Consider the following 16,126-nt stretch of genomic DNA (forward strand, 5'->3'; position numbering starts at 1 on the left):
CATTTATGTCGTTAAAACCAAGTGAAATAAAAGCCAAACAAAAACAAAGGCAAAAAGTGCATGAAGTTGTGAGCTGAAAATCATGTATTTTTAATGGTAGGTCCTAAGTCATGAATGACAAAGAATATACTGCCATGTGGCCCAACTGTTCGTGGGAATTACCCTATTTCATCAATTCTAAAATGTACTTTTTCCCCCCTCATGTTTTAATGTCTCTGAAATTAGGTGTCATAATTGATGGTATCTTGGAATAATAGTTGAAAGTTTCTTTTCTTGTGATACATCAAGTAATGGTGTCTCTAACAACTGACAGTGCTTTGGATTCCATGAAATGCAATACTTGATTCACAGAGACCTCTGCAAACACTCCCCAATTTGGGAGCTCACGCTCCTGGAGGCTCCGTTTGAGCTAATTATTCCATTATGTTTCCTGTTCTGGAACTTACAAACACTTTCTTTCCATTTTGAACAGCTTACTATTTTTTTTTAATGTTTATTGATTTTTGAGAGACAGAGAGAGAGAGAGAGGACAAGTAGGGGTGGGACAGAGAGAGAGGGAGACGCAGAATCTGAAGCAGACTCCAGGCCCTGAGCTGTCAGCACAGAGCCTGACGCGGGGCTTGGAACTCGTGAACTGTGAGATCATGACAGAAGTCAGTGCTTAACTAACTGAGCCATCCAGGCGGGCCATCCATTTTGACCAGTGTAGAAATCACCAAGATTTACATGGAAAAAAAAAAAATCTCTCAAAGGTATATAAGTTCTAAATTAGTCACCTAGTTGGCACGAGTCTATCAAAAGTCTGGGGTCTTACCAAGAAAGATAACTTCCTAGTTTGTGCCAAGAAAGAATTAGCCTGAGCTCAGACATTCAGGTGGGTTAACATGTCAAAAGGAGAATGAGAAGGCCACATAACCAAGGAACAAGTGATTGCCTGGTCAGGATGCATGGCAATCGATCAGTAATGGGGAAAGGACCCACTGTAGTCAAAGTCTGGTCTGCTGCTGGGGAATGTTAAGGCAGCATCCAGCCCTCTGACTTGCAGGGACCTCCTTTTCTTGCATATTTAGCCACAAAACCAAAATCCTCTAGTGGCCTAGGGATCTTTTCCTAAGAATATAGTGCCAAACAGTAACTGTACTACCTACCTTTAAAAAAAAAATACATAGGACATATTTTTAAAAACTCTCTGGGTTGAGACGTTAGAAGTCTGGACAAGTTCCCATCCTAATGAATCCTGGACAACCTCCAAGGAAAGACTGTATCACTGAAGAGCTGTGCCCTTGCCAAGGAGGGAGGGCCCCTCCAGCAGCCGTCAAGACCTCGCTCCTTTCCCTGCAAGGAAGCTCTGTGCTCCCAGCAACAGGAAGTTGTAAACTGCTTTTTTACAAGTCCACAGTGAACGAAACATTAGTACTAAATCTATCGATTGAGCATTATTTTAATTGAGGCTTTTAATGAAGAACTTTGAGACCAAGTTTCCCCTGCTGTGTGTGAGTGCAACATTCTGGATAAAACAGCAGAGGGCACTTCGAGACTAGCACATTTTCTCCATCTACGCGCCTCTTGGTAGCAATCTAGCAAGTTCAAAGGATGTGAATCTGGATCTAGCCGTTTATCACAGGCTCTCTTCTGCAGCTGCACAAGGTCCTTCGAGAACTCTGACTAAAGAAGAGTATGTCTTCAACAAACTTACAGTAGTAGTAACTTCTATACAGATGCACTGGCTTGAAAGAAAATTGTTGCCAAATTATCAATGAAAAAAAAGTTATCAAGGCATCATGATGTGTAAATTATATTATATTCCAGTCCTTGAAAAACCTTAATCAAAAGGTGATACGCTGAGTAAAACACCTTCAGCTTCTTTTTTTAATTTTTAAAAATTGAGATATAATTGATATATAATATTGTCTTAGCTTTTTCATCTTCTTCTTAACTGTACAGCACGATGGGTTTTGTTTTCAAAATTGAACCAACTTTTCCTTGAATCACAATCCATTTGTGAATGAGATTTTTTTTTCCTTTGTGCTATAATACAAAATAAGATTTTCACGAGCTTGTTAAGTTTTAGAACTTTTGTATTTGGTTCATAGTGAGAAGAATCTATTTCTTTGCTTGTACAGCTAACTCTGGCTTAGTAAGGAAAACACTTTAAACATTTGAAAACCCAGGGCAGGCGTGGAAGACTTTACTGCAAACTGTGTGAAGTACTTATAGACTCTAATTTTGAGCAATTAAAAAAAAATTAGCGTGTTGCCCATGTATAAATGTTAAACAAACTGCGTAGGCTTTAAATCTCACATTGAGATAAACGCACATTCATTTATAAGTGTACAAAGAGAGTCAATTATTTGACTCCATAGTCATTACACCTTTGCATTTAACAAACTGAAAAAGGAAGCAATGGTGCAGAAATCGCAGTCAGCAGAGAATCTGAAAATGCAGGAGCCAAAGAAATTCATAAGTTTTCTTTCTACAGCAATGATACCCAAGATGCTTTCGATAAAATCTTTTGAATAAGAACACTGCGTAACAGCATAGAATAAATGCACTGTGGGTCTATGGGAATTGTTACAAAATATGATGGTTTTAATATATTTGAATTCTCCATGATTGCAGGATAGGATGGGTTTTTATGTCATCTAAAGGAAAAAAAAAAGCCTATTCTGCAGGCAAATGACTATTCTGTCATATATGCTCTGTAAGCTTTAAATATAAAATAGTTTAAATGTAAAATAATAATTTTGAGTGAAATGCTCTATTCTCAGGAAGCAAAGCATGTAACCATATTTACTGATGAATTAGATCATTCAACTAAAACTACTGAGAAAGTCAATAATTATGATACCTAGCAACTTCTTGAAAATCTTTAGATCGAAGTCTCTCAGGACATTACCCCCCACGTACTTTAGCAAATAAAACAAGCTGAATAAGGGATTTGATAAATTTCTGTTCAGGTGAACTGGAGTCTGCTGCCTCAATTCCAAAGCAGATGGTATAATGTGAACCCAGGTCCTTCTTGCACAAAAATATATCTAGGCATCAGGACTTGAATAGTCCCACTATTAGAGGTACTGCTTTGAGAAGAGGCATGCTATGAAATTTATTACTCATACTGGCAGAGCATTTGATAACTTGCACGGGCATTTCATGTTTATTAGGCACCTGTGCCTTACTTACTATATTCCTATCAGGGCACAGGTTAGAGCTTCCGAATTCCTTTGGCTGAGAAGCTGACACTTAATGGACTATATGGGAGTAGTCTTGAATTGAAGTTTGCAGACCTGCCAGCCTGTGTCTGTTAGTCACAAGGACAGTGCAGTAATACAGGAACACCTCATAATTCACCACTATGGCTTTCTTTAGTCGTTTTAGTAGTAGTTTCTTAGCACAAAAGACAGTTCGAGGAAATCAGGAACGAGCCAGGGAAATTTGGAAAAGAATTAAGAGGACCACTCTATGGGAGTATCAGAGTTGAGTCAGGGGTCATCCCTGGGTGGTGATTCATTCAGCAAATGTTTGTGATAACCATCGGATGATAGGTACTGGAGGCTGCATGAAGACCCTCCCCATATTAAGGCAGGGGACCCAAGAGAAGAAGTGGGAGGGACAAATCACGTCTATTTCACCTGTTTCATGTTGTCAGCCTGGATGTGGTTTTGCGGATTTCAGAAATTATATGGTACCCACAGGGCTGGGGGGAAAAATGTCTAGCTTCTCCCAAGGAATTTAATTTGTGACCAGGAATAATTTACTATCTAGAGAAATCTGAATTAATAACACTTGTCTACATAAATGAATATATGATGATAAAATATTTTGCAATATAGTGTAATAAAAATGCTTAGTAATACCAATTTATCCCTTCCATGCACCAAATATCTCAAAAGACACGAGACATTTTTTCTGCTATCAATACTGTTTACTACATGGACACAGTATCATTTCCTCTTTTACTAAGGAAACCTAATGTCAAAGAAAATTAAGACATTCAAGCTATATAAGTGACCTTAAATAGGGGCACTGAAATAAATACTTACTCCCTCTTCTAAAGCCTATATTGCTATACGCAACCACTCTAAAATCACAAATTTTTGTTTGTATGCGTGGCAGTTTTTGTTTTAAGAGTCAGCAAGTGATATGTAGAATCAATAAGGTCTGAAAATTTTATATCCTTCTGTCTCCAATTATTTATTTAAATTCTTCCTTTATATAGGGGTGCCTGGCTGGTTTGGTTGGTCGAGTGTGAGATTCTTGATCTTGGGGTTGGGAGTTTGAGTCCCACGTTGGGTATAGAGATTACTTAAAAATAAAATATTAAAAAAATTCTTCTTTTGGACAAAGAAAACAATTAGAATAGTCACAGCAAGTAATCAATAGCTCTTATTATCTAGGTATCAAAAGCTAAGAACAGTAGATACATTTTTTTTAACCCTTTGGGGCTTAGTAATCAATCAATTGAGAAAAAGCCTTCTGCACTCCCCCCCTCCCATGACTTTAAGTGAAAACAAACCAAACACAAACAAAAACAAAAGCAGAAGAAAAGTCCTGTTTAAGAGGCATCTTACATTGAGGTGACATTCAGAACAGAGAAATGTTAACCAGCCATTGAGGTCAATGAAGACCAGTGGGAATGGTCTAAGAGTACAAACAGCACTTTTTTTTTTTTTTAAACGTTTATTTATTTTTGAGACAGAGAGAGACAAAGCATGAACAGGGGAGGGTCAGGGAGAGGGAGACACAGAGTCTGAAACAGGCTCCAGGCTCTGAGCTGTCAGCACAGAGCCCGACGTGGGGCTCGAACTCACGGACCGCGAGATCATGACCTGAGCCGAAGTCGGCCACTTAACCGACTGAGCCACCCAGGCGCCCCCAAACAGCACTTTTAACAAAGCCCCAGAATGGAGGCACTACAAGGTGGCTTTAAAAATGACTCCGAGGGGCACCTGGGTGGCTCAGTGGGTTGAATGTCTGACTTGGGCTCAGGTCATGATCTTACAGTTCTTGAGTTCGAGCCCTGCATCAGGCTCTGTGCTGACAGTCTGTTTCAGATTCTGTCGCCCTCTCTCTCTGCCCCTCCCCTGCTCGTGCTCTGTCTCTCTCTCTCTTGAAAATAAGTAAACATTAAACAAATTAAAAATAAATAAATAAAAAATAAAAAACGACTCCAAGCAATCTCCACTAACACAAACATGATTTCTCTGATGCAGAAGGAAAATATTAATACTTATCTTTCTTGAGTTATCCTGACAGAGAGCTAGATACCTGGCTGTCTAGACAAGACAGGTGGATATACGTAGATACATGCTTAATAAAATACAGGTAACAGGGAGCAGCTCGGAAACGTCCAGCAACCAGGGCACCTGGGTGGCTCAGTCGGTTAAGCGTCCGACTTTGGCTCAGGTCGTGATCTCGCGGTCCGTGAGTTCGAGCCCCGCGTCGGGCTCTGTGCTGACAGCTCGGAGCCTGGAGCCTGTTTCAGGTTCTGTGTCTCCCTCTCTCTGACCCTCCCCCATTCATGCTCTGTCCCTCTCTGTCTCGAAAATAAATAAACATTAAAAAAAATTAAAAAAAAAAAAAAGGAAACGTCCAACAACCCCAATTATAATAGTCATGCTGGGAATACCACCAAGGATCAGTGTATGTCTCCATCCAGGTGATTAAAAAAATATCTTACAAATATGGAGCAGAAATTATCGTCCCCACTGTACTCAGGAAAATGAGAGAGTATGAGAGACTGTTTTAAAAGCCCTAATGATTAATACCAGATCTGTCTGCGTGGGGATGAAGGGTAGTGAATTCAGAATGAAAAAAACCCAAAAAACCCCACTACGTTTATTCACCAGGCACCTTCCTGCTTCCCTGTTTCCACATAAATACAACTGAGTGTCCACTTTTTGGTATGATTAGGAGAGGGTGAATAACACACTTCATTTGGAAATAATCATTTCTTTGAATCACCCTTCAAGTGACTTTATTTTTTTTTGTTGTTATTTTTTCTTTTTTCTTTTAATATGAAATTTGTTGTCAAATTGGTTTCCATACAACACCCAGTGCTCATCCCAACAGGTGCCCTCCTCCATGCCCGTCACCCACTTTCCCCTCCCTCCCACCCCCCATCAACCCTCAATTTATTCTCAGTTTTTAAGAGTCTCTTATGGTTTGGCTCTCTCCCTCTCTTTTTTTTTTTCCTTCCCCTCCCCATGGTCTTCTGTTAAGTTTCTCAGGATCCACATAAGAGTGAAAACATATGATATCTGTCTTTCTCTGTATTACTTATTTCACTTAGCATAACACTCTTCAGTTCCATCCACGAAAACCTCTCTGACCTCAGCCGCAGCAATTTCTTACTTGACACATCTCCAAAGGCAAGGGAATTAAAAGCAAAAATGAACTATTGGGACCTCATGAAGATGAAAAGCTTCTACGCTGCAAAGCAAACAATTAACACAACTAAAAGGCAACCAACGATAGTTGCAAATGACATATCAGACAAAGGGCTAGTATCCAAAATCTATAAAGAACTCACCAAACTCACCAAACTACGCTGCAAAGCAAACAATTAACACAACTAAAAGGCAACCAAAGATAGTTGCAAATGACATATCAGACAAAGGGCTAGTATCCAAAATCTATAAAGAACTCACCAAACTCCACACCCGAAAAACAAATAATCCAGTGAAGAAATGGGCAGAAAACATGAATAGACACTTCCCTTCAAGTGACTTTAATTGATTAAGTGTATTTATACTAAGTTCTCTTGGCAGCAAAGGGTGTGGCTTAGGTCTGGGTAAGGGAAGGAGAGTAAGAGAGAAGACAGGAGCTTCTCGGCCATCCCAGCGCCCCGTGCTCACAAGTTTGCACAGTGGGAGGCGGTGCAGGTACCTCTGGTTCACCCACAGAGACAATTTACACATCTGTCTATTAACACATGGTAGGTAGTTACATCTCGAGGAAACGAACTGACACATCTGTTTATCCTGTGTCTAAGTAAATCTTTTGGTAATTAGCATCTAAACCAGCTGAGAGGTAAGTGGTAAAGTGGACCAAAGGGTTTCACGGCAAAAAAACATGAATAGTTTCTTACACGCTGGGTGGTCTGCAAACAAACCCATCAAGTCAGGTTGATTTTTAAGTAGAAATCATCTTACGATTTGTAATTGCTGCACCATTTCTTCTCGGTAGGCTAGTTCCCTTTTCATCTGATCCTGGAAATTATCTGGTAGGAGAGAGAAATAGAGAAAGACATCAATCAAAGTTGCAAAATCTTATTTTAGTAATTTTAGGAACAATGCTCCTGATGGTGCCAGAGAAGCCCCTCTCCCTTTTCGGTATTTTTAGAAAGTATTGTGTGTGTGTGTGTGTGTGTGTGTGTTTTAAAGTATATCACATGGCTTTTTTAAGGGATGTTTTTAAGGCTCTCTAATGAGAACAGAGAAAATTTTGAGGGGGTAGGGTCTCTATCTCATAGTTCACAGTATCCCATGGCCCATCTAGATGATCCCTCGCATATAATAGAATGCCTGTGCGGTCATGTTCTCCAGCTTTGTGCACTCAAGCCAGTCACAGATTATCGACAGCTTCCACTGTCTACAGAAGGCTAGTGTGAGTGAGGGGGTGAACCTCAGATCTAGGTGAGTCACAGGAAAGGCAGACCCTTGTCTGCTAAGACAAAGGCCCGTGAGCCACGCCTGCCTCACCTCAATCCCAAGAGAGTGATAAACATACTCTGACTCTGCCAACCTGCAAACTCTCTCACCCTGCATCAGCCTTATTTGTCCTCCGTGGGCCGGGAGCAGTTCTACAGACCTTGCCTCCATCCGAGAAAGGGATCAGGGAGAAGCTTTCAGAGATACCGTTATGCAAAGTATCTTTGCCAGTCTTCATATGGATCATTTTTATTGGGAAAGGACTTTCCAACATGTATCATGTTGCAACGTCTCCATGTGATCTTTTCATTTATTAAAAAAAAATTTTTTTTAATTGTTTAATGTTTATTTTTGAGAGAGAGAGACACACAGAGCAGGAGCAGGGGAGGGGCAGAGAGAGAGGGAGACACAGAATCCGAAGCAGGCCCTGGGCTCCGCACTGACCGCTCAGAGCCCAACACAGGGCTGAACCCACGATCCGCAAGATCATGCCCTGAGCCGAAGTCAGATGCTCGACTGACTGAGCCACCCAGGCACCCCTCCATGTGATCCTTTTAAAAGCGTGGGCCCAGCTAACTTTAGCATTTTCTGCCTTCAATGAGAACGTCACACGATTTCCTATTGAATCTGTTGTGGATAGTCAGGGTAACAGTTTGGGGAAACCAGAAACTTTGTCACATCTTTTCCTCCGCTCTTCCCTTCACCTCTGCAGCCACTGGTGTGTGAGTCCTTTACGGTCTGATGCCATCCTCGCTTCCCTTTGCCATTGTCACCTCCCCAACACAGACACCTCTTCCCTGGGTAGCTTCCCAACTGACCACTTGGCCTCCGGTCCCCCCCTCTGCAAATCCCCTTTCCTTCTGCTGAAAACTCTATGATGGCTTCACAATGCTTACAAGATGATGAATCCTTTACCTCTTGTGAGGTTCTGGGGACTTGGAAATTAAAAACACCGTCCTTTTAATTTTTTTGACTTCTACTTTTCTATATTATTTGAATTCCTTCCCTATCCCATTCATGTTTTTAAATTTTTTTTTTAAATTTTTTTTTCAACGTTTTTTATTTATTTTTGGGACAGAGAGAGACAGAGCATGAACGGGGGAGGGGCAGAGAGAGAGGGAGACACAGAATCGGAAGCAGGCTCCAGGCTCTGAGCCATCGGCCCAGAGCCCGACACGGGGCTCGAACTCATGGACCGCGAGATCGTGACCTGAGCTGAAGTCGGACGCTTAACTGACTGAGCCACCCAGGCGCCCCATGCATGTTTTTAAAATTAGTTAATTAATTCATCAATTAATTAATACTTGGGGTTTTTTTTAGAGCAGTTTTAGGTTCACCACAAAATTGAGGGGAAGGTACAGAGACTTCCCATTTACCCACTACCCCCACACCTGCATATCCTCCCTCATTATCAACAACCCTCACCAGAGAGGGACATTTGTTACAATGGATGGACCCACACTGACACATCATCATCATCCAAAGTCCGTAGTTTGTCTTAGGGTTCACTTTTGGTATTGTACCTTTTATGGATCTGGACAAATATATAATGACATATATCTACCAGCATAATATCAGAGAAAATATAGAATATTTTCACTGTCCTAAAATCCTCTGTGCTCTCCCTATTCATCCCTCTCCTCCACCCTACCCCTGGCAACCACTGACCTTTTATTGTCTCCACAGTTTTGCCTTTTATATTTTTTAAAAAGACTCATTCCCTACTCTCAATTTAATGTGAAAGGTATTGTAATAGGGGTAAGTATGTGGCACAATGCAAGGGGCAAGGGAGAAGCCCTTATCCTCTTGGGGAGTAAAGGCGGAGGAAATGCTTGAGCAGAGATGTAAAGAACAGTGTTTTATAGAAAGACAAGGGAGGAGGAGTGGGGAATAGCAGGTGGCTTAGTTGGTTGCAGCACAGAGGGTAGAGGAAACCCCTGTACCCCATCACCCACCAAACCTGACCAGGGTACCTCCCTGGGATCCCAGAAGATGATAAGGACAACTCAGAGTGGAATGGTCATACCTAGTCGTTACTTAACTCACGCTCATTGCTCTAGAAGGGTACACTTAATACAATTCTTTAAGATAAAATGAAAAAAAGCAGGGGCGCCTGGGTGGCGCAGTCGGTTAAGCGTCCGACTTCAGCCAGGTCACGATCTCGCGGTCCGTGAGTTCGAGCCCCGCGTCGGGCTCTGGGCTGATGGCTTGGAGCCTGGAGCCTGTTTCCAATTCTGTGTCTCCCTCTCTCTCTGCCCCTCCCCCGTTCATGCTCTGTCTTTCTCTGTCCCAAAAATAAATAAAAACGTTGAAAAAAAAAAAAAGAAAAAGAAAAAAGGGGCACCTGGGTGGCTCAGTCAGTTAAGCGTCCAACTTCGGCTCAGGTCATGATCTCACAGTTTGTGGGTTCAAGCCTTGCATCAGGCTCTGTGCTGATGGCTCAGAGCTCAGAGCCTGCTTCGGATTCTGTGTCTCCCTCTCTCTCTCTGCCCCTCTCCCACTTGTGTTCTGTCTGTCTGTCTCTCTCTCTCTCAAAAACAAATAAACATTAAAAAAGATAAAATGAAAAAAAAAGCCATTAAAGTATCAGAAAAAATGGTGAATATTTTTATAAAACTTGGGTGGGGAAGGGTATCAAAGATAGAAAAACTGAAAAAGGAAAAGATTGATAGATTTGATTAGACAAACATTTAAAACTTCAGTATGACGATAAACTACAAAAAAATTGAACCCTCAAAACATAGAAGATCATAGTCAACATCCAAAGCTAATTGACACAAATCAAAGAATATGTGTGATGTGGCAAAGAATATTTTAGTATATAAAGGGTTCATGGAGATCAATAAGAATACTGAGAAGAGAATATTATGGGCATTCACAAAACCTACAAATGGAAAGCAGACATGAAAAATGTTCACAATCCCGAGCAATGAAAGAAAACAGTGTGAGTTACTATTTTTTTCATTTAAGTTAGCAGAGATTGAAAGAAAAGGTGTTCCTTTTAGTACAGCCTTTCTGGAGAGCAAATAGACATTACGTATCAAGAGCTTGAAAAAGTGCATATTCTTTAACACAGGAAGCCTTTCAAGAGTTTATCCTGAGGGAATCGCCATAGATGTGGGTATGGATTTAGCTACGGCGAAACCCATCACCTAAAGCTTTGATAACTTTAACATCCAACATGGAGTACATTTATAAACTCAAAATGGATTAAAGACCTAAATGTGAGGCCCAAAACCATAAGGACAAGAACACAGGCAGTAATTTCTTCGACATCAGTCATAGCAACATTTTTCTAGATATGTCTCCTCAGGCAAGGGAAACTAAAGCAAAAATAAACTACTGGGACGACATCAAAATAAAAAGCTTTTGTACAGTGAAGGAAATCATCCACAAAACAAAAAGGCCACATGCTGGATGGGAAAAATATTTGCAAATGACATATCCGATAAGGGGTTGATATCCAAAACACATAAAGAACTTATACAACTCTGTAACAAAAGAAACGAATCTGATGAAAAATGGGCAGAGAATCTAAAGAGACCTTTAGGTTGTCCATCCAGATGGCCAACAAACACATGAAAAGATGCTCAGTATCACCCATCGTGAGGGAAATGCATATCAAAACCACCATGAGATGTGGTTACACCTCACTCCGGTCAGAATGGCTAGCATCAAAAACACGAGGAACAACAAGTGTTGGCGAGGACATGGAGAAAAAGGAACCCTTGTGCACTGCTGATGGAAACGCAAATTGGCACGGCCACGGTGGAAAACAGCGTGGAGGTTCCTCCAAAAATTAAAAATAGAAATACCATAGGATCCAATAATTCCACGACTGGGTATGTACCCAAAGGAAACAAAAACACAAATTCAAAGAGACACGTACCTCCATGTTTACTGCAGCGTTATTTATAATAGCCAATATATGAAAGCAAACTAGGTGCCCATCAATAGATGAATCCATAAAGAAGACATGGTATATATACACAAAATGGAATGTTACGCAGCCATAAAAAAATGATGAGCGTTTTTTTTTTTTACTTTTTAATTTAAATTTTTTTTAAATTTTTTTTTTTAACGTTTATTTATTTTTGAGACAGAGAGAGACAGAGCATGAACGGGGGAGGGTCAGAGAGAAGGACACACAGATTCTGAAACAGGCTCCAGGCTCTGAGCCATCAGCACAGAGCCCGACGCGGGGCTCGAACTCACGGACCGCAAGATCGTGACCTGAGTCGAAGTTGGCGGCTTAACCGACTGAGCCACCCAGGCGCCCCTTTTTAATTTAATTTTAATTTTTTGTCACTTGCGACAACACGGATAGACCTCGGGGGTGTTATGCTAAGTGAACAAAATCAGACGACGAAAGACAAATGCCACATGATTCCACTCATATGTGGAATCTGAAAAACAAAACAAATGAATGGACAAACAAACAAAGAGCAGAATCAGACCCGTAAGTGCAGAGAATGAACTGAAGGTGGCAGGAAGGGAAGGGGTGGGGGATAAGCAAAATGGGTGAAGGAGAGTAGGAGGCACAGGCTTCCACTCATGGAATGAATAAGTCACGGGGACAAAGGTACAGCATGGGGAATATAGTCAATGATACTGTAATGGCATCATGCGGTGACTGGTGATAGCTATGCTTGTGGTGAGCATAGCATAACATACAGACATGTTGAATCACGAGTGTACATCTGAAATGAATGTAACTTTGTGTATCAACTATACTCAAACAAGCAAAGGTTTAAAAAAAAAAGTACATTTACTTGTAGTAATGGAAAGAGGCTCATGTTACGTAAAAAACGGGAGGGTAAAAGATGGAGTGCTGAATATTTTATTTTGTTTAAAAAAAAAAAAGGATTGGGGCTCCTGGGTGGCTCAGTCAGTTAAGTGTCTGACTTCAGCTCAGGTCATGGTCTCGCGGTCCGTGAGTTTGAGCCCCGTGTCGGGCTCTGTGCTGACCGCTCAGAGCCTGGAGCCTGTTTCAGATTCTGTGTCTCCCTCTCTCTCTGACCCTCCCCCGTTCATGCTCTGTCTCTCTCTGTCTCAAAAATAAATAAACGTTAAAAAAAATTAAAAAAAAAAAAGGATTCAATATGCATTAAAAACTGAAACTCCAAAATGTTAACATTGGTTATCTCCAGGTGACAAGACTACAAACGATTTTTCTTTCCTTCTCTTTGAGTTTCCGTATGTTTAAGGTTTTCTACAACAAGCCATGTGTGTGGCTTTGGGGATATAAAAATTGCTAATCGGCAAATGGGAAAAAAAAAACCCTAAAATTTCTTCTGTGTTCTAAAGGGTGATGAAGGCACAATTTAAGGAGAGAGAGAGAAGAAATCATTAAGTTGATTTCTCTAATGAGACGCACTTAAAACCCAACTATTTCTGGAAAATGATAGTAGAAAAGGACAACGTGCGTGCAGCCAACACAGCAGCGAAGGCTGTGCTCTGCAAATGTGGACAGTCTGAAAAGCCAGTGTTTTACAAACAGCCTACCTTCCTCAGACCGGAAATAAGAAAACCCATATGGAATATCTGGTCTACCCAGGAGATTCCCACTCATGAACCAATAGGTTTGGGGGCTTATTTTGTTTGCATCATGTTCATTTTGCTATCACTACTCAAAAAAAATTTTTTTTAAATGTTTATTTATTTTTGAGAGAGAGAGAGACAGAGCATGAGCAGGGGAGGGGCAGAGAGAGAGGGAGACACAAAATCTGAAGCAGGCTCCAAGCTGTCAGCACAGAGCCCGGCGTGGGGCTTAAATCTCACAAACCGTGAGACCGTGACCTGAGCCAAGTCCTACACTTAACCGGCCGAGCCACCCAGGTGCCCACTGTCAGCACTACTTTTAACAGCTATCAGGCCTTTCCTTCTGTATCATGTTCCAGAATTCCCCCATCGCTCCCTCTCTGGAGGATGCTACAGAAAGAGAGAGGAAACCACTCAACACAGAATGACTGCACTAACAGCCAGGGGTGAAAGTTGGGATTGCCGTATTCAAGTAGATGAAATGTAGTTTAAAAAAAAAATTTTTTTTTAACGTTTATTTATTTTTGAGAGCGGGAGAGAGAGAGAGAGCGAGAGAGAGCATGGGCAGGAGAGGGGCAGAGAGACAGGGAGACAGAATCTGAAGCAGGCTCCAGGCTCCTAGCTGTCAGCACAGAGCACGACTCGGGACTCAAACCCACGAACCGCGAGATCATGACCTGAGCCAAAGTCAGATGCTTAACCTACTGAGCCACCCAGGTGCCCCTCTAGTTTGTTTTTAATAAAAGTAACCTTAAAGTAACATGGAAGAGTAGTTCTTTACAAGAATCTAAAATGATGACGTAGTCAAAATCTACTACTGAAGTATTTCATGAAGCCCCAGTCACTGGGCCTTCCCTGTCATAACTCACTGGCCTTTCCATCAGTTCTCTTAAGTGCTATGAATTTGTCACATGCAAATCCAAGGACTCAACTTATGAGCCCTCACTAATCTCCTTTGTACAACAGTTTTCGGTTTCCCAATCCCATCCTTCATTGTCAGTTTTAATCTCTTTGAATATAACACCAAACTGTGTATCAGTCGTTTACTGAGAGTATATCACGTGCCCACAATATGTCAGGTGCTGCGCGGCCAGCAACAGAACATTTTCCTGAACCTATTGACAATGCCATGGGGTAGAAGGTGGCAGCAGGTGTGAAACAATCAAAAAGAAATCAACAAAAACACCCATAGGGCTAGAAATAAACATAGTAGGATGTCAGCAAAGAGTGCCTACTGTAAGACTATGAAGGCTTCCTGGAGGTGGTGGCTTGAAGTGAGTCCTAAATGATCAGGAATGTTTAGGCGAGGGGAGGCATTCCAGACTAGAGAAACATAGTCCGCAGAGGTCGAAAGCAAGAGGGCAGAGTGATCTGTAGGGTAACTGGAGCTCAGCAAGGAGGAGAGTGGAGGTGAGACTGGAGAGGCTTGGTGGGCCAATTATGGAGCGTTTTAAGGGTCAGTCAGGAGTTAAATTAGATACAACATGATCAACAGTAGGGAATCACTATAGCTTCTTGGGTGGAAGATTTGGAGCCAGAGGCACAATTTGGGCGAGACTGGGCTAATGGCAGCGACCAGAAAGGGCTGGAGAGAGGAAGGGAGGAGATGCCCCAGGGCACCCCGCTGCGGGGGCACAGAGGAAGAGAGGTATGAGGGCCCTTGTCCATCAGTTGCCTCATCCAGCAACTTTTTAGCTGGTCCTCAGTTCAGGCCTGGGCTCCTCCTCCTCCTCATTTCCTCCTCCTCCTGATCTTTACCTTTACCCTCTCCAAGCCCTGGATCCATTCCCGTGGTCCTTGTTAGCCCTCAGAACCCCAACAAGAAGGCTAAGAGAAACTCAGCAATTTGGACCCGTGTTAGAAATGCTTCTCTAGGGGCGCCTGGGTGGCGCAGTCGGTTAAGCGTCCGACTTCAGCCAGGTCACGATCTTGAAGTCCGTGAGTTCGAGCCCCGCGTCGGGCTTTGGGCTGATGGCTCAGAGCCTGGAGCCTGCTTCCGATTCTGTGTCTCCCTCTCTCTCTGCCCCTCCCCCGTTCATGCTCTGTCTCTCTCTGTCCCAAAAATAAATAAACGTTGAAAAAAAAAATTAAAAAAAGAAATGCTTCTCTAGAGCTCAGTGCTAACAATCTCCTCTTCCTCCTCCTGCATCCTTTCCACCACCGTCCTCACAGCTGATGGTACCGAGCATATATGTTGAGCTGGGATGTGACAGCCCTTCACACTGGTCCTCTCATTTACTCCTTGCATCCTCCTACAAGACAGGAATTACCTAGCCCATTTGACAGTTTCCAAGGTCCTACAACCAGGAAGTGGCCGAGCCCCACAGTGAACTCAGGCCTGACAGCTTAGCCTAGGTCTGCAGTGTTCTAAGTGAACCAGGCTTTAAGTGTCACGACTGAGGGTCCACTTCCTAGGAAAAGGGTCTGCGAAATTCTGGCTGGGATTCCTCTCTGCTTCCTCCTGATGTGGCTTCACAGAGTTCCATCTTCCCCTTTCCATCTCCGCAAATCTAAATCTGCCTGCCAGCCTCATGGCCTCTCACATTTAGTTAACGAGCACATAATGTGCATTTGCTATTTTCATCCGTGTGAAATTAACTGCCTCTTTGCGGTATGTCTAAACCACGCATCATTCACACTTGGGCACATGCATGCCACTTCCTTGGTCAATGGAGTACACTGCAGATAAAAAACAGGAAAAAAGTTTTGTTGTTGTTTAATTGAAGTGTTTCATACGTGTGGCAATCACAAAGGATTAACTTTAATTCAAAAGGATGAATGACAGATCTGAATCAAAATGGGACAGTTATACTATAACATTCTAACCTTTTTTTTTAATGTTCATTTATTTTTGAGAGAGAGTTGGGGGGGATGTAGAGAGAGGGGGAACAGAGGATCCAAAGCAGGCACTATGTTGACAATAGCAAGCCGGATGT

General features: G+C 42.1%; 1 protein-coding gene across 1 annotated transcript in view; it reads right to left on the reverse strand.

The window, feature by feature from the left end:
- The window catches only part of SKOR2 (SKI family transcriptional corepressor 2), a 43,371-nt gene that overhangs the window by 8,115 nt on the left and 19,130 nt on the right, over positions 1 to 16,126 (reverse strand). The window contains 1 exon segment of the mRNA XM_043558756.1: positions 7,152 to 7,219. Within this exon segment, the coding sequence (XP_043414691.1) occupies positions 7,152 to 7,219 (68 nt within the window).

Source organism: Prionailurus bengalensis, chromosome D3 (genome assembly GCF_016509475.1).
Source record: "Prionailurus bengalensis isolate Pbe53 chromosome D3, Fcat_Pben_1.1_paternal_pri, whole genome shotgun sequence".
Classification (NCBI taxonomy): domain Eukaryota; kingdom Metazoa; phylum Chordata; class Mammalia; order Carnivora; family Felidae; genus Prionailurus; species Prionailurus bengalensis.